Here is an 18,131-nt window from a genome sequence, read left to right as displayed (position 1 = left end):
TTTCTCATGTCACTGGGCATAGATTTCTCTTTTTACACCAAATTCTCTGAATAGAATGTAAGTCCTTAACAGCCAGAACTGACCAATGTTTGTTGGATTGTGATAAAATAATGAACTTCACAAGTACAAGAAGGGGAGGCATGTCTATCTGATCAAAAGTCTGGGGGGGTTTGAAGAGTTACACATCAGTGCAATTTGCAAACCAAGAATGTCAATGTAACCTGCTGCCTAAAGCAGCATGGCATTCAGGAGGAGGTAGGTGATAGTATCTTCTGGCCAGGCCAGACCAAGTAAGAGTACTGGGTTTGGTTCCAGGTACTATATTTCAGGAAGGATTTTAGTCAGTTTAATAAGCATCCAGAGGAGGAAGAACAAGGTGAGAAGGGTCTGAAACTCACATGGAAGCTGAGCTAGGCAACATGTGGATGAAATCATACTTCCCAAAAGAGTGAGTTCTGCCCCTAGGAAAATGTGAACCTTCTAGGTACACGAGACATGAACAAAAAATTCTTATGAACTGAAGAGGATGCAGGGCTATATTAATTAAAATATGTGAACCATCTCTGCCAGCACCATAAAGCCCATTGGTGACAACTCCCACAGAGACCTGGCTCAAAGGAATCACAAGTAAGGGCCTTGACAGGAAGTTCAGAAGGTAGGCTCCTTCCAGTGAAGACATGGCTCTATTCACTCTCCCATCATTAGAGAGAGAGAAAATGTAAAATTCGGTCAACTCCTCGAGCTCCCAATAAACAGTCTCACACATGTACTGGAACTGGCTTCAACCCCTTGTTGTACATGCACAGGCCAACCTGGATGACTTGGAAGTGACTTTGAACCAGGAAAATGATGACTTTCAGCAGCCCATTACTATTCTATAGAATTTGAATAGACATATATGTATATATGTATGCGCATATACATACATGTCAATGTATATGTGTGTGCATGTGTGTGAATGTATGTACATAAATACATGCACACGTGCTATCTCCCCAAAGCAGTCCAAGCTCCTTGGGGACAGGGACAGCCTTCGTTTCCCTAGCACTTAGCACAGTGCCTGGCAATTATATTAAGTATTTAAATATTTGTTGATTGACCTATCAATTTTGCCAGTGATAGAGCTTTTCATACAGAAGGGGCAGTCTCCAAAAAAGTTTGGGATAATGTCTTTTGGAGTAAAGTTTCAGGCATAGACACATGACAATAAATTGGCCTATATCCTTATAAGACCCAAACTGGTTGATACCAGCCAGAGATGGATTGCTCTGGACAACCATGAAACTATTGAGTACTGGAAATGATTTTGGTTTTGTATCCCAAGTACCTAGAATACTATTTGGTCTTTTATTTTTTTAAGACCTTTCATTTCATTGGAATTCCTGGTGAAGAAGCTTTCTTTACCCAAGAAGGTCTGCATACTTTCTGCCACTTTTCATTTTAGGAATGTACTTGTGGGATTTGAAGCCAGGCCTTCCTGACTCTGAAGACAGCTCTCTGTCCACCATGCCAAGAGGAAAAGTTTTATTGATGGATTAGAAGACATGGTATAGTGTTATATAATAAGAAAAAGAATGGTGGACTTTTTAAGCTTCAAAATGTAGAGTAAGTGACCAGCAATTCCTAATAGCAAAGGAAGTTCACCAGGATCCTGGGGATTTCCTCATCTGAATCACTGAGTTTGTGCCCAGGATACTTAGTGGGTAAGAAACCTCTTCAAACTACACTGAAATGGGAAGCCTGCTGCCAGTCCCAATCAATCTGCCTGCATTCTTCGTCCCCACAAAGGATCTGCTCTTGGGGTGCTTGGGGACAATTGTCTGGCCATGATCTTTGAGATTCTAGAGGAAGTCTGTTGTCAATCTCCACCAAACTAGGGAGGTTTCAGGGAAGAGGATGGCATCAGTGATTTCCCTCCTAACGGACACATGGAGTCCTGGGCTATGGGGTCCATAGTGCCAACTTTGCCAAGAGATAAAGTATTGGGTAGAGGTTTCAATGTTCTCCTCTTACCCAAGCTGGTATTTGGAAATAATCTTACCTGATTATAATACTTCATATTCAGGGCAGGACTTCCCCAGTCATAAATTTCAAACCTCTTTGAACGAATAGTCTGAAATGAAGGCCATAATATATTACTAAGCATAGGTATCTGGGACTATAAGGAAACTTGGGCACACTTGAAGTGAACTCCTGATGTTACAGACACTAATAACAACTGTTCATTCCAGAGTACTTGGTGATGTTTACAACATTCTTTGGAGGTAAGTTCCCATTTGGGGGATGAGGAAACTGAGTCCCATAAGGGTTAAGGGACTTCCTCATTGGCTAAATAGCTAGTGAGTATCACGGATGGGATCTGAAGTGAAGTCTTCTTGATCCTAGGCCTAGTACTCTATCTACCACAGTTACTGTCCCATAGATTTCGCAGATGCTAATAACTGTCACTAAAAACATGTCTCTCCTCTTCTCCCCACCCCCCAACCATGGCAGCTACATAAATGACAGTGGGACATTTCTTTAGAATGGTTGATTCTCTGTCTTGCTGGCAGTCTAAGGGAGAGAATGTCATGAAAGAAAGACTGTTTCTCTTAACTCAGTCACCAGTCATCTTTGATAAAATCTTCCATTTAAGGGGATGAGCTAAGAGTTAGCAAAGCATATGGCCTTCCACCCAGAGTCAAAGTAAATGTCCAGTTCCATGGGAAGTTTCTCTGGTTAACTCTTTGCTACAGATGGAAAATGGGACAGGTTAGTCAGTGTCCAAAAAAATATCTCTGGATTCTATTTCCTTAATTTCTTATGTGTTGTACGAGGAAATGGTACCAAGCTAAGTAGAAAACTTGGCTAGAGAAGATCTGTGCTGGAGGCAGAACAGATTAGTGCTAAATGGAAGCATTTGGGAAGGAACTTTCTAGGCTATCTCAGGGAAGAGATATTAAAAGGATGGAAAGATTCATGGACAATTTTAGAGGCAATTGAAAAGACCTAAATAGCTACTCATTTATGTGACTAGATCCTCATCTTTATGGAGTGGTTTTTTCTTTTTGAGAGTGAGCCACACATATACTGTGTGTCCTCAATGCAAGTCCTCTGGAGGTTCATGTTAGCTAAAGTGACTGGTACCTGAGAAGGATTCATCCAAAGTGAATACACGTACCACAAGGTCCAACATTCCATAGTGAACAGTAAAAAAGATTTGATTGGGACTTTATCTTGAAAAGTATAATAAAAATTATGAAGAGAAGTTATTTCTATCCCATATTTCTCCAAATTTAAGTTACAATTGTAATTAATTAATAATTATAATGATATGTGCTAATTCTTAGACTAAGCAAAAAGTAAATGGTGTTGATTTGGAGTAAGGGACGTATCTTTTCTGACAAGATGGCAGAACACAAGGACATGACAGTCTTCATATCACAATTGACAAGATCCTAAAATGAGTAATTGTTTCAAAAATAAAAGCATCCAAAGGCTCCATTAACTTTTCGCAGGACTTTTCTGAACTATTTGCTGTTCAGATCATTCTCCCCTGCGGACATTCACCGAGAAACTAAGTGAGAAAGACTTTAGAGATAAGCAGGGAAGAATGTGTGAAGGAGGACTAAAATGGTGGATTCATTGGGGCGTATGTTTGTATTATGACTTTTCCTTCTCTACCCAATCTCATATTGAACAAGCATGACACAGCAACGAAGAGCTGGGAACAGGAAAACAGATTCATTCCTCTGCCACACAGAGCTTCTCAGCAGCCTAGGAATGTGTCAATCTGCTTTGGCAGAGGAAGTTTCCCTGACTGAGAATTCCCTACAGAGAAACCCCACATTCCCTTACTGAAAGCAATACAACCTCATAACTCAGCTTGGGAAAGGTCAAGCATGAAGGGAGAGCAGATTTTCTTTGCAACACCTTTCTGCCACAAACTGCTTTTTTTATGTCCTACAATCACCTCAGAGGTACAGAGGATCCTCAATCCTGTTTTGTTCATTGTTTGATTACCAAAAACTCAGCACAGCTGGGCACTACCTTCAAGGCTCTCTTCCAACAATGCTGCCTTTGTTAAGATCCTACAAAATTCCTTAACTGATGAAACCAATAAGGAACTTCAGTTCAATGACCCTTTCATTAACACTGAATAAGGATCTGGGGGGTGGGGGAGAATGGCCCCTGTCATAGAGGATAACCTGTCATGGTCCCTTTGGACAGTGAAGTCACCCAGGTTCTCTTGTTGGAAGGCCTCAGACCCCAGAACATTCATTACAGCAGCTCATCGAGGACTTGATCACTAACCAAAAGGGATAAGCTTTACACCTCATCTAGGGGTAACAGATGTTCTAGGAAGAATTTCCCATGAAGCTTGAAATTTCCTCTAGTTAAACATTGAAGGACATGCACATTGGTGCCCATAGGTTCCCCCATACCTGGGGAATGATTATGATTGGCTGCTGAGTATTATGAAGAAAAGACTCCTGTGAAGGTACTTCTCCTTCAGTGGTATCTGAGAGAGGTGGAAACAACTCCTCTCCCTTTGTCCTCTTCCAGACTCTTTTAGCGATCCCTCTTCCTTGGACTTCTGGTGGGATGAGGGGATGGGGAAGCATGGGAGCTAGATTGTATTTGGGATACTGAGTGGTACTTTTCACAATTTAATTGTGCTTCAGACATCTTAATGCAAGTTGATGCTCTATTAGCTTAAAATGGCACTAAGACTTTGGGGACACTGTAGATATATATACATATGTGTGTGTGTCTGTGCCTGTGTGTATGCATATGTACACATATATGTACATGCAGTGCACAAATATGGATGTAGCTTAGGAAGAGTGTTTATGTGTATATATACACACCTTTATGGATATGGATATATATGTATATTTATTTATACCAATGATGTCCCAGTCATTCTGCAAAACTATGCATCATGAAATAACAGAAGCCTTACACCATCAGAATTGTAAGTGGTCCCAAAGAGAGATGTATAGGGTCCTAAGCCAGCTACAGCACATTCCCAAGCACAGCCTGAAAGTAGGGAGTGGTATAAACAATCTTACTAAGACAACGTATGATCTAGGGACCATCATGTGGCAAAGGCTGGTGCTTGAGCAGCCTAAGGACAGGAAATAGAAAGCCATGTAAAGGAGAAACCAGCATCCAGGAAAATTGTGCTCAGCAAGTGATTTTAGAATCAAATTTTAAAAGTTATACCTGTAAGAAATGCTGCAAGTCTTGAACAGAGGAACCTGCTGGGTTTTGTGAAAGATATATATCAACGCGACTCTGCAAAAATAGATATAAAGAATTTTTTTTTCAAAATTAGTTTCCTTTCACAACTGATGACCTTCTGGCAAAACATGCCTGGAGTATTTCTAGGCTACTGAATTAGGACAACTAACGAAAAAGGACAACTTTCAGTTTCACTTAACCCAGAGAGGTCTTTTTGTAATTGAATTGGAGATATGCTCATGTTTGTCTGAGAGGCCATCTACATTAGATAAGAAATCTGTCTAGATAGGTGCCAATCACTGAACAAGCATTTATGAAAGGCCACAGATGCAGGTAAAAGGTTTTGAGGACATAGAATGGACCAGGCTTATTACCTGATCAAATATGAGGGTGGGGGATGTGCAGTGAATAATTAAGGATGATTCCCATTTCCAGTCCCACCAAGGGACTGGAAGGTGCTGGGGCCCTTGGCAGCAGAAGAAGAATTAGGAGTGAATGGGCCTGGGGGAGGGGGAGGGAATGTATTCTGTTTTGAACACGGTAAGTCTGCTAAGTCTACCAGACATCTAGTTAGACATGTGTAGCTGACAACTGAAGACATACAAGACAGAGATGGAGGATGTATGCGTTAATTTAGGAGTTATTTGCATATAGAGGGTAGTTAACTCCATGGCAACTGTTGAGGTCACGAAGACACAGTGTAAAGGAAAGAAAAGGCCCAGAACCAAGGTATGGAATACAGTTGCGGGAGGAACCAGTGGGAGATTCTGCAGGGAGTGAGCCCTGACAGAGCAATGTCCAGGAGCGGAAGTTGGTCTACAAGGTCACGCAGGGCAGAGGACTGAGAAAAACCACTGGATAAAGGGCAATTTTAGTGAAGTGCTAGAGGAAGACCCCAGACTACATAAAAAGAGTTTAAAAGTGAGTATCAACTGAGAGAGTGTGGGCAGCTCCTTCTAGTCAATTGTGAAAAGGGAGATAGAGCAGGAGAGTTTCAGGGATGGTAGTGGGACCAAGTGCTCTACATGCATTATTCTGTTAAGCAAGTAAGTGTGTGTGTGTGTGTGTGTGTGTGTGTGTGTGTGTGTTTTATGGCTACTTACTTTGTTGAAATTGATGGTATTAAATCCACCTAATACCAATAAGAAGTTGTCACAAATCGAGGAAAAGAATTCTCGGTTGCACAGATCCTGACCGATGAAGCGGACTAAAAAGTTGTTGGGAAGGAATTCCTTTTCTCCAAACAAGAGCTGCAAAAGGCAGGTTAGAGAAAGATGCCAGTGATCCATAGCAGAGCTCTGTCCTCTCCCACTTGCACAGTAGGGCTGGGTTTCTCAGGAATTCCGACATTGCTTAACAGAAATTCACTGCCAGGGATCATTTTCCATAGATGTCCCTACTCATCTCTCTAAAACCCTGGTCAGTGTCCAAAGGGAACTAGTCCTGCAACATCTCAAAGAGCAAAGCCACAAATTCCCCAAATTGCCCTGCCCTTCTGGCAAAAAGTCAGTGAGGCACAGGGAGATGAAACCTGGCTTTAGCTACTGGAGTCAAGTCGACTAGAAAAAAAGGTAAGCTGTTGGCTTCCTCCCCAACTCACCTGGATAGGTTCTGTGTGCCTAAGGGGTGTGATAGACAGGACGATTTCTGAAGGGCAGCCAAAATCATTCTGAGGCCCCTTCATAGAGGGTCATATTTGTAGCTCTTTTGTGAATCACAAGTGAAAAACAGATATCTTTAGAATAGGACAGTAATGCTACTGTCTTAAAACATCCCACTGCCCTGGTCCCCCTGATCAGATGGACAATGAATGTGACCCAGAAAGCAGAGAAAAATCACACTGGTAAAAAACTGGTAAAAAAACAAAAAAAATTCACCCAAATTAAAACAGACTTTTCTATGCCTATAAGAAAAGAAAGGGGAGAGGAGACTTCAAGTACAGATAGGAGAGAGGAGTGAAGGGCAAGGAGAAGGAAACTATCTGGTGCGTCTAGGAAGATTCAGAAAGGCAACAATACAGGGGGAAATGGAACTCTTGCAGGGGAAAAGAAACAGGAAACACTTCAGAAAAGTTTTCTTTAAAGAATATGAAGATAAAACAAGAGACAGAGAACATTTATGAAGTGCAAAATGGATAATTTTGATTACATTAAATTGAAAAGTGTTTGCACAAACCCTATGCAACCAAGATTAGGAGGAAAGCAGAAAACTGGGAAAGAAATTTTGCAACTAGTGTCTGTGATAAAGGCGTCATTTCTAAAATATATAGAGAACTGAGTCAAATGTACAAGAATACAGGTTATTTTCCAATTGATAAATGGTCAAAAGATATGAAAAGGTAGTTTTCAGATGAAGAAATTAAAGCTATCTATAGCCATATGAAGAAATACTCTAAATCACTATTGATTAGAGAGACTCAAATCAAAACAACTCTGAGGTACCACATCACACCTATCAGATTTGCTAACATAACAAAAGAGGAAGACAATAAATGCTGGAGAAGATGTGGGAGAGTTAGAACACAAATTCACTGTTGGTGGAGCTGTGAGCTGATCCAGCCATTCTGGAGAACAATTTGGAACTATGCCCAAAGGGCTACAAAAATATGCTTAACCTTTGACCTAGCAATACCACTTCTAGGATTGTATCTCAAAGAGATCATAAAAATGGGAAAAGTTCCCACATGTACAAAAACATTTATAGCAGCTCTCTTTGTGATGTTCAAGAACTGGAATTCGAGGGTATACCCATCAATTGGGGAATGGCTAAATAAGTTATGTAATGCTATTGTACTATAAGAAATAATGAACAGGAGGACTTCAGAGACCTGGAAGGACCTATATGAACTGATGCTGAGTGAAATGAGCAGAAACAGAAGAACACTGCACAGTAACAGCCTGTACAAAGACTGTTTCTAATAGACTTAGCCACAGCAATGGAAGGACCTAAAACATTCCCAAAGAACTCTTGAGGCAAAATGCCATTCACATTCAGAGAAAGAGCTATGGAATCAGAATGCAGAATGAAGCAGAATATTTTCTCTTGTGTTATGTTTTAGTTTGATTTGGTTCCTCTCATGGTTTCTCCCACTCTTTTTAATTCTTCTATGCAACATGACTAATGTGAAATTGTATTTAACAAGAATGTTTGTGCAGAACCCATATAAGATTGCATGCCATCTCAGGGAGGGAGGGGGGGAAAGGGGGGAGAAAATTTAAGACTTATGGAAGTGATTGTTGAAAACTGAAAACAAATAATTTATAAAAAAAAATAAAGAATATAGAGCACTTCTGGCCAAGTTGGGTACCCAAATGAAACAAAAACTGAAATATCTCACTAACCCAAATAACGATAAAAATATCCAATGAACAAATACAGTGAGTGGCTTCTTCCACCCAAGAACCACCCTCAAAGTCAGACAGAAAATGAAGAACACCATGAAAGAGCATCATGTGTTAAGGTATGAAAAATGGCAGCCTTCCAGAAGAAATGAAGATTGCCCAGAGACCCTCTTAGCCTGTGATGCTGTGCATCCTGAGGCAGCAAGCACAAAGGGCTCACCCAGAAATCTCCTGCAGGATTAAAATCTAGACCAATGGTCTTGGAAGCCACTAGGAGCAGCAGTGTCCAGGGAAAAACTGACAGTGCTCAGACGGGTTAACCCAGGGCTCTGTTCCAAGTCACCGTAGACTACCCTGAAGATCCAACACTCTGTACCTCAATGAGCCATGAGGGCGTAGCCCCAAGAAGTAGAAGTCATTGGACTCAAGGCAATCCCTCTGGTGCCTCTGGGTCTCTACAGTTCAAGATCTCAGAAGGTCCTGAGCATCCTTCATTCAGGCCCTCTTCTTCTGCCTTCTGTAGTTCATAGCTATTTTAAGTATCATTTACCTTGAACAATGTTGCAGGGAGTTGTGCCAGGAGCAAGGTAGGACCATGCAAATCATTTAGAATGGAAATTGGAGCCAATGCAAAATTGATCTTGATTCTTTCAGTTACTTTGGGATTGGCTGACATTGCTGCAAAGGCTGCAAGAGAAAAAGCAACTAAAATCCATCCTTCCCTTCTTATCTCAGAGCCCGCAACCCAGTTCCAGCCCTGATTATGTCCTGCCTAGACTTTGCTCATTATCTCCTAGATGGTTTCGCTGTCTCCAGTCTTTCCCCCTTCACATCTATACTTTGTATGAGTTTTTCACAATTTCATACCCATCAACATTCTCCTGCCTCTGACACTTACTGTCGATGAGTCTCAATTCTATGCTATAAAATGGGATAGTAAGAATCCTCATGTTTTAAGGCTGGTGTGACTATCAAGTGAGATAGGGTATGTAGAGAACTTTACCAACCCAATGTCTACTGTTATTATCACTTCCTGTACCCCACAGCATCTAGCACAGAGCATAGGAAGAAGAACCTTAGTTGAATGGGGGTAGGGGTGAAGAATAAATGGATTAAGGAGAAAACTTTCTATGATGGTCAAGGTTGGGACCACCATAGCTAGTACTTTAGAACAATAAATGAAAATTCAAAATGATGTTGGGAAAATGTGTGCTACATTGCACAAATGTTCCATGAAACAGAACAGAAGGAAATTCAGTCCTATAGCCCACTGACTTTAGAGGGTCTAAAGCTACCCTCAGGTTTAAAAGTACATTTTAAGTACACATTTTGTTAAAAATCATTGTTCATAAGATCCTACCTGATGTCTTCCTTTGAACAAGACCAAACCAGAGGACATGTCAACTTAAATCAAAAGCACATAATTAAACTGAACTGCAACAAAGGAAGATTCTCTACAAGCACATAGAAAGCATTTGAGCTTGCAGGAGTCATGTTCTCTGGACTAAATGCCCCTGCGTGCAAAGGGGCCATTCACTTCTTCCTCACAGATGTCATTGACCAGTATACAGATGACCTCGGTATGTGAGGAAAAGACTGAAGATGGAACCTGCCTGGTGATTTCTGTAATTAAATAAAACAAAAACTAAACTGTCACCCTCAAGATTATTGTGCTGCATAGAGACTGGAAAGAAATGATAAGCACCAATTGAGGTAAATGAAAATAATCAATATTATTTTACTGCATCCAACCCACATGGATAGTGAAGGGTTTTGAGTTCATATCAAATGAAGATTGATCAAAGGAACTAGCCCAGAGAAGACCTGACTTTAGGGGAATCTGAGAGTTGTCTTTGTGTACCTGAAGAGCTGTCTCAAATAGGGATCAGACTTGTTCTATTTGGTCTCAGAGGTCAAAACTAGAAAAAAATGGGGGAAGCTGGACAGAGGCAAGTTTAGGCCAGATGTGAGGGAAAATTTCAAAACAATTGGAACCACCCCAAAGAAGGATGGACTAGCATGGGAGGCTTGGGTCTCCTTCATTAGAAGTCTTCAAAAAAAGAATGGATGACCATACGTTAAGGCTCAAACCAAGGTCATCAATAGGAATCTCTTCTCCATCTGAGCCAAATCTAATGTCCATTTGAGCTGGTATGATCTGCAGGGAATGTAAATGAGGGGACCAAAGGTATGTCAATCAAGGGGCTGCTATGGGAAGTCTGGCAAATTTGGGCATTCATTAGAAAACAATATAAACAACCAGTCTCTTAGTTCTTATAGCCATCTCTCATGGCATGACTTGGGAATTGGTGCTGAAAGGGGCCCAACTCCACATTGATTACTGTCACCTGGCTTTGGCCACCAGGTCCTACCTACAGTTGGCCTACAGTTCCAAGGTGGTCCTCAGGGAGTTTGTAAGCTCTCTACCTTTGCCTGAATAACTAAGTAGTTAGGGTCCCTCTCAGGTCAAATGCTTATCAGGTCATTCTTTGAAAATACCCCATAGCGTTATATGAAGTAACCAAAAATGCTCTGAGAATAACCTTCATCTTTATAGAACATTTCTTGCACAATAGCCCAGAAGGGTTGGCATGTAAAAATCCATTCTGTATTTTGGATGGGGGAGAGAGGTGGGAATCTAAGGGGTGAGAGACATGTAGGTGATCACTCTACTGTAGTTAAAATCTAGGGTAGGATGTGAACCCAGGTGTTCTATCAGTCCAGCTCTCTGACCACTACAGTAGATTGTTTCTGCCCCAGGAAGAATACAAAAAGCAGCTAAAGCAACCTTCTATAATGATTCGAGGGGGCAGTTAGGTGGCATAGAGCACAGTGGATTAGAGTACCAGGACTGGAGTCAGGTAGACTCCTCTTCCTGAGTTCAAATCTGGTCTCAGACACTTACTAGCCTGGTGACCATGGGCAAGTCACTTAACCCTGTTTGCCAAGGTTTCTTTGTCTATAAAATGACCTGGAGAAGGAAATGGCAAACCATTTCAGCATCTCTACTAAGAAAATTCCAAATGGGGTCATGAAGAGTTAAACATGATTGAAAATGACTGAGCAACAACATAGTCCATAACCTTTCATAAGAACTCTCCCCTGATTGGCTGCAGTTTCAATTCTAAAAGGGTCCAATTCCACCACTATCCAAAAGACAGTCTTGGCATACCAATGGTGGTGCCTTGCGAGTGTCCCACATAATATACTTTCTTCTGCCGAGTTTCTTTGTTGATGAGGTCAAGAATGGCTGGAAGATCATATTTGGCCATTTCATCATAACTATAGGAAGAAAAGGCAAAATAAACTAGATGAAAGACATCAAAAATGAATTCCCACCTTTAGATTCATGTCACCCATAATGACTCATGCACAAGTGGCATCAAAGATTCCCCCCACCCGAGGATGTGTGTGGTTGGACAAGGAAGTGCTTCCAAAGACTTCATGTCTTTGTGGTGTCTATGAAGTATCAAAGGAACCTGAGGAGTGTCTCTCCCAAAAGGGAGACAGGCTCTGATTCTCCCTCTTTAAAGTACTTTATTGATTTTATCTGGATTCTGGATACACTTATATAGGTATATATTGTCTCCTCTGGCAGAACATAAGCTCCCTGAGGGCAGCAACTGTTTCCTTGTTTAATATTTGTATTCCTTGCATTTAGCCCAACATCTGGACCACTCATTCATTGATGGAGTAACAAGGACAACAATCATGTTAGATGAGAAAATCTGAACGGCTTGAGCTCAACAAGAGAAGAGAGTCCATGTAATTGAGGTCACAGTTCCATTGAAGAAGCAGTTACACAAAGAACTTCTACAGCTAGTACAACAATAGGAAAAAGTAATCTTTCAAAGAGTTGGAGGGCTCTTTTCAAAAGTTCTTAGTAATAGATAACACTAATATAAAGTTGTTAGATGTACAAAGCATTTTGCATATATTACAAGTGGCTGAAAGATTCTCCTCACTGGTGGAGATTGATTATTATCTCATATATTATCATGGCAGATAGGTAGAACAGTGGACAGAGTTCTGGGCCTGGAGTTAGGAAGACCTGAGTCCAAATCCAGATTCTGACACTTATTAGCTGTATGACCCTGGACAAGTCTCTTAACCTCTCCCTACCTCAGTTTCCTCAACTGTAAAATGGGATTAATAACACAATCTATCTCCCAGGATAATTGTGAGGACCAAAGGAGATAATATTTGTTAAGTACTTAGCACTTAAGTACTGGCACTTAGTAGGCACAATAAATCAATGATTCCTCCTTTCATTTTATCCTCATAACAGCCCTGGTAAGTGAGCTACTATTATTTCTATTTTCCAGAAGAGAAACTAAGAAAGATAAGAGGGTAGGTAATTTGTCTAGGGTCACATAGCAAGTAAGAATTTGAGGTAGGATCAGAACTCACCCGAGTCTTTCTTACCTGTCCCAGGTCTTCGGTTGGCCAAACCGGATAAACGTATGAGAGAAAGGACGTTCCAGAGTCGAACAGGGGTTGAGCTTTATTACAGGGCCCAGGTTACAAGTGCAGGGAGGTCTTCCTTAGGAGGAAGAGGGGGAGATTTCCTAAGGAGGCTAAGCTTAAGGGATTGGAAGTAGAAGTACAAGCGGGGAGAGAGGGGGAGGGGAGAGAGGAAAGAAAAGAAGCGGAGCCCTACTATCCTCTTTGGCTCCACACGTGCTAAGAGAGAGCTTTCTGGCTTCCTCAATCCTACTTAATCTTCAGCCGCACAGTTTGCATCTCAATACCGTGCTGTTAGGTAACTAGGTGTGCTCCAATCCGGGACAATCTCGAGGGCAGGGAGACTCCACCCATCACGTATCTCCCGGGGAGAGGCGGAAATACCCGAGCTAGCCGAGCTAGCTCAGTTTGACCTTCTCGAACCCCCGCTGTTCATGGAGGGCCTCGTAAGACTCTAAGATTTAGAAGTCCCACTTTTACCCGCCCGAGATCGTCCACACGGATTTGAGCTTCCAATCCCAACAGATAAGAGGGTAGGTAATTTGTCTAGGGTCACATAGCAAGTAAGAATTTGAGGTAGGATCAGAACTCAGGTCTTCATGACTCCAACTCTTAGCAGTCTACATACTTGTTCATCTAGCTGCCTCTTTTTAACTTTAGCCAAGAGAAATGTATGGTTTTCTGTAAAATGAAACCCTGGGAAAAACAAAATTTCAAGAACAGAGGGTGATGGGAAGATGCTTTCTGGTCTGTGTGGCACTTTGTGATTTGTTCTTTGGTTCCTGTGTAAACATAGAGCATTTTTGCCCAGTCCATCCTATGCCCATACATTCTCCCTCCTCCTATTCCCTCCACTTGTTTTCCTTTGGTCTGCCCTTTATTCCCAAAGACCAGAGCTGAGAGGAAGGCTAAGTTAGGGAAGAGGGAAAGGAATGTGCAGGAAAACAGTCTAGCTCCTTTTTATCCCACCTAAATCTTTCAACACAAGTCTTCATGCAAAACAAGTTTTCTGAAAAGATTTCTGAACCTTTACTTGAGAAGACTCCTGAAACTCATATTTTATTCGTTTTCTAAAGGTGTTTTTAAGGGGCAGAGTCAAGATGGAGGAATATAAGGATGCACCTCTAGAAGCTCTCCTCCCACAGCTCACAAAATACCTGCAAAAAATTACTCTAAACAAATTCTAGAGCAGCAGAAGCCAGAAAACAACACAGTGACTGAGATTTCCAGCCCAAGGCAGCCTGGAAGACTGACAGGAAAGGTCGATCACACCAAGTGCACAGCAGAGCACAGCACAACCTTGGCCACACCACAGCAAGGACAGGGTCAGAATGGACTTCAAGGCACCACTGGCAGCAGCTACAGGTCCCAGATTCCTCAATTCACAAATGTCAAAGACATCTTCAAAGGTCAGTGAGAAAATTCTTTGACCTGGGAGAGAAGGGAACACAGTGGTCTAGTCTCGGCCCCAGGTGCCAGAACCTTTCATTGTTGGAGCCCTAGTCTAAAGACCCTGGAGGAATTGAGCTGCTGATCTGAATCTCAGCCCTGAGTGATGGCCCTAGAGTGAGGAGGAGCACTGGTATAGTGGAGCTAGTGGAGGCTTTGGAGAGGGAATTCTTATCGCAGAAAAGAGTGCTTGTAGTTGCTCCCAGACCAGTGCACAGGTCAGGAGAGGAGTAACTCCTCTCCTTCAATTGTGCCACCTTGGAGGAAGTAAGAACTTACAATTCACCAGAGAATACCCTCCTCTTGACAAAGAACTCAAAAGTCAAGTAACTGGCTGGGAAAATGCTCAAAAAAAGGGAAAAAGAATAATACAATAGGAGGTTACTTTCTTGGTGAGCAGGTATTTTCTTTCATCCTTTCAGATAAAGAAGAACAATGCATACCATCAGAGGAAGACCTAAAAGTCAAGGCTTCTGCATCCAAAACCTCCAAAATAAATATGCAATAGTCCAAGGCCATGGTAGAGCTCAAAAAGGATTTTGAAAATCCAGTAAGAGAGGTGGAGGAAAAAATGGGCAAGAGAATGAGAGCAATGCAAGAAAAGCATGAAAAGTGAGTCAACAGATTGTTAAAGGAGACCCAAAAAAATGCTGAAGAAAATAACACCTTGAAAAATAGACTAACTCAAATGACAAAAGAGGCCCAAAAAGTCAATGAGGGAAAGAATGCTTTAAAAAGCAGAATTAGCCAAATGGAAAAGGAGATTCAAAAGCTTACTGAAAAAATAGTTCTTTAAAAATTAGAATGGTGCAGATGAAAGCTAATGACTTTATGAGAAACCAAGAAATTACAAAACAAAACCAAAAGAATGAAAAAATAGAAGACAATGTGAAATATCTCATTGGAAAAAGAACTGACCTGGAAAATAGATCCAGGAGAGACAATTTAAAAATTATGGGACTACCTGAAAGCCATGATCAAAAAAAGAGCCTAGACATCATCTTTCATGAAATTATCAAGGAAAACTGCCCTCATATTCTAGCACCAGAGGGTAAAATAAATATTTGAAAGAATCCATTGATCACCTCCTGAAAGAGATCCAAAAAGAAAAACTCCTAGGAATATTTTAGCCAAATTCCAGAGTTCCCAGGTTAAAGAGAAAATATTTCAAGCAGCCAGAAAGAAATAATTAGAGTATTATGGAAATACAATCAAGGTAACACAGAATCTGGCAGCTTCTACATTAAGGGATGGAAGGGCTTGGAATATGATATTCCAAAAGTCAAAGGAACTAGAATTAAAACCAAGAATCACCTAGCCAGCAAAACTGAGCATAATACTTCAAGGGAAAAAATGGGAATTCAATCGAATAAAGGACTTTCAAGCATTCTTGATGAAAAGACCAGAGCTGAATAGAAAATTTGACTTTCAAACACAAGAATCAAAAGAAGCATGAAAAGGTCAACAGGAAAAAGAAATCATAAGGGAATTACTAAAGTTGAACTTTCCTACATGGATAGATAATACTTGTAACTCTTGAGTATTTGGGTAGTTGGAAGGATTATACATACATACATACATACATGCATACATACATGCATACATACATATATATATATTCAACAGAGTGAGTTGAATAGGAAGAGACAATATCTAAAAAATAAAATTAAGGGGTGAGAGACGAATATATCAGGAGGAGAAAGGTAGAAATGGAATGGGGCAAATTATCTCTCATGAAAAAGGCAAGAAAAAGTTTTTTCAATGGAGGGGAAAAGGGGAAGGTGAGAGGGAAAAAGTGAAGCTTACCCCCATCATATTTGGCTTTAGGAGGGAATAACATGCACACTCAATTTGGTATGAAAATCTGTCTTACACTACAGGAAAGTAGGGGAGAGAGGGATAAGTGGGATGTGAGGGGGATGATAGAAGGGAGGGAATACAAGAGGAGGGGGGTAATTAGAAGTAAACACTTTTGGGAAGGGATAAGATCAAAAGAGAGAATAGAATAAAGGGGGGCAGGATAGGATGGAGGGAAATAGTCTTTCACAACATGACTATTATAGAAGTCTTTAGCAAAACTACAGATACATAGCCTATATTGAATTGCTTGCCTTCTCAGTGGTGATGGGTAGGGAGGGAGGAAGGGAGAGAAGCTGGAACTCAAAGTTTTTGGAATGAATGTTGATAATTGTTTTTGCATATAACTGGGAAATAAGAAATATAGGTAATGGGGTATAAAAATTTATCTTGTCCTAGAAGAAAAGAGAGAAGATAAGGGAAGGGAGGGGTGTGATAGAAAGGAGGGCAGATCAGGGAAAGGAGTAATCAGAATGCATGGTGTTTTTGGGTGGGTGGGGAGAGATGGGGAGAAAATTTGAAACTCAAAATCTTCTGGAAATGAATGTTGAAAACTAAAAATAAAATAAATTGAAAAAAAAATGTGTTTTTTAAAGAATGTCCCTTGTTTTGCAAATGCTTTGCAAATTTGCAAAATAAGGCCATTGTTTTTGCAAATCAGAAGTGAAATACTATTTGTTTCCCTACCTGAAAGACCAGAATTCTTTGGAGTCTGGCAATAAATACAGGTGTTTCCTGGACCAAATATTCCCCCTGCTGTTCCCCAACCATACATCATAACCAGCATCAGCCAGGAGGAAGCCCAGGCTGTTGTTTGGCAGGTTAGAAATCCAGGAGCTGGCAGTCAGGAGGAAACCATGCTGGAGAAAAACAACAGGCCTCCTACCTGAGAAAGAAACATGGGAAATGTTTAGTGATAGGATGTCTGTCAAAATGTAAAATGTCTCAAAGAATGCCTGGGGTTATATCCATCCGAAATTTTTCTAATTTCCTCAAAACTATTAAAGTTTTCTTTGTCCACATTTCATGGATTATCTGCATAACAAGAATGATACTTTGTCCTTTTTCTTCCTCTTTTAACAAAGAGTGGTTAGAATATCCAATAATCAAAAGCCAATACACAAAATGAAGAGGATACACCCAGTGATGCCTATGGCATATGCTCAATGCCATGTGATCTGTTTTAAAAAGGCTCTGGATTTGGAATCCTAGACAATCAGAGTTAGATGAGACCTCAGACATCACTGATTCCAAGCCAGACCCAGGGTCCACCAGGGACCCATTCACAACACAGAAGACAAGGGGAAGTATGTGCCCCAAGGAGAGGGATCTCATGGCCTCTTGAGGCCACTCTTTTCATCTCTGGATAACTCCAAATGTTGGGGAGGTTTGCTTTGCATCTGACTCTTGGCAACATCCATCTGTGGCACCAAAATTTGATCTTAGGTGCCAAGAATGACCAGTTGAATCCTCTCATCTAGAAGCTATTCACTGTAATATTAAAAGCCAGGTACTATATTTCCTCTATTCTGAGTCTTTACCAGAGACAGAATAGATCTAAAATCAGCAATTGAATCAACTGAGACTTATATGGTGAGGTCTTTGATCCCAATCCAACCTTTCAAAACACGTTTTTCATTCTTGTACAGGCTGCCTTCCTGATTGTCCTTTCCAACTTTCTCTACCATACCTCACAAGCCTCTTCACCGTGGAACTCACCCTACCCCCTGGACTTTACACACTTCCCCCGCACCCTGGACTTTACACACTTCCCCCGCACCCTTCTCTGAGTAT

General features: G+C 41.1%; 1 protein-coding gene across 6 annotated transcripts in view; it reads right to left on the bottom strand.

Annotated features, from left to right (window-relative positions):
• LOC140517580 (gastric triacylglycerol lipase-like) overlaps positions 1-18,131 on the bottom strand; it is a 109,701-nt gene that overhangs the window by 6,612 nt on the left and 84,958 nt on the right. For 5 of the 6 annotated variants that reach the window (XM_072628952.1, XM_072628953.1, XM_072628954.1 and 2 more), the window contains 6 exons: positions 17,025-17,223; positions 11,740-11,849; positions 9,118-9,254; positions 6,330-6,476; positions 5,209-5,280; positions 2,042-2,113 (listed from right to left, as the gene is read on the bottom strand). In XM_072628952.1, the coding sequence (XP_072485053.1) occupies positions 2,042-2,113; positions 5,209-5,280; positions 6,330-6,476; positions 9,118-9,254; positions 11,740-11,849; positions 17,025-17,223 (737 nt within the window). The remainder of the gene's footprint in view (positions 1-2,041; positions 2,114-5,208; positions 5,281-6,329; positions 6,477-9,117; positions 9,255-11,739; positions 11,850-17,024; positions 17,224-18,131) is intronic. The other variant, XM_072628956.1, reaches the window with a different exon arrangement.

The sequence above is a fragment of the Notamacropus eugenii genome, chromosome 1 (genome assembly GCF_028372415.1).
Source record: "Notamacropus eugenii isolate mMacEug1 chromosome 1, mMacEug1.pri_v2, whole genome shotgun sequence".
NCBI lineage: Eukaryota > Metazoa > Chordata > Mammalia > Diprotodontia > Macropodidae > Notamacropus > Notamacropus eugenii.
Note: the sequence above shows the minus strand (reverse complement) of the source record. Positions and strands in the feature narration are given on the sequence as shown.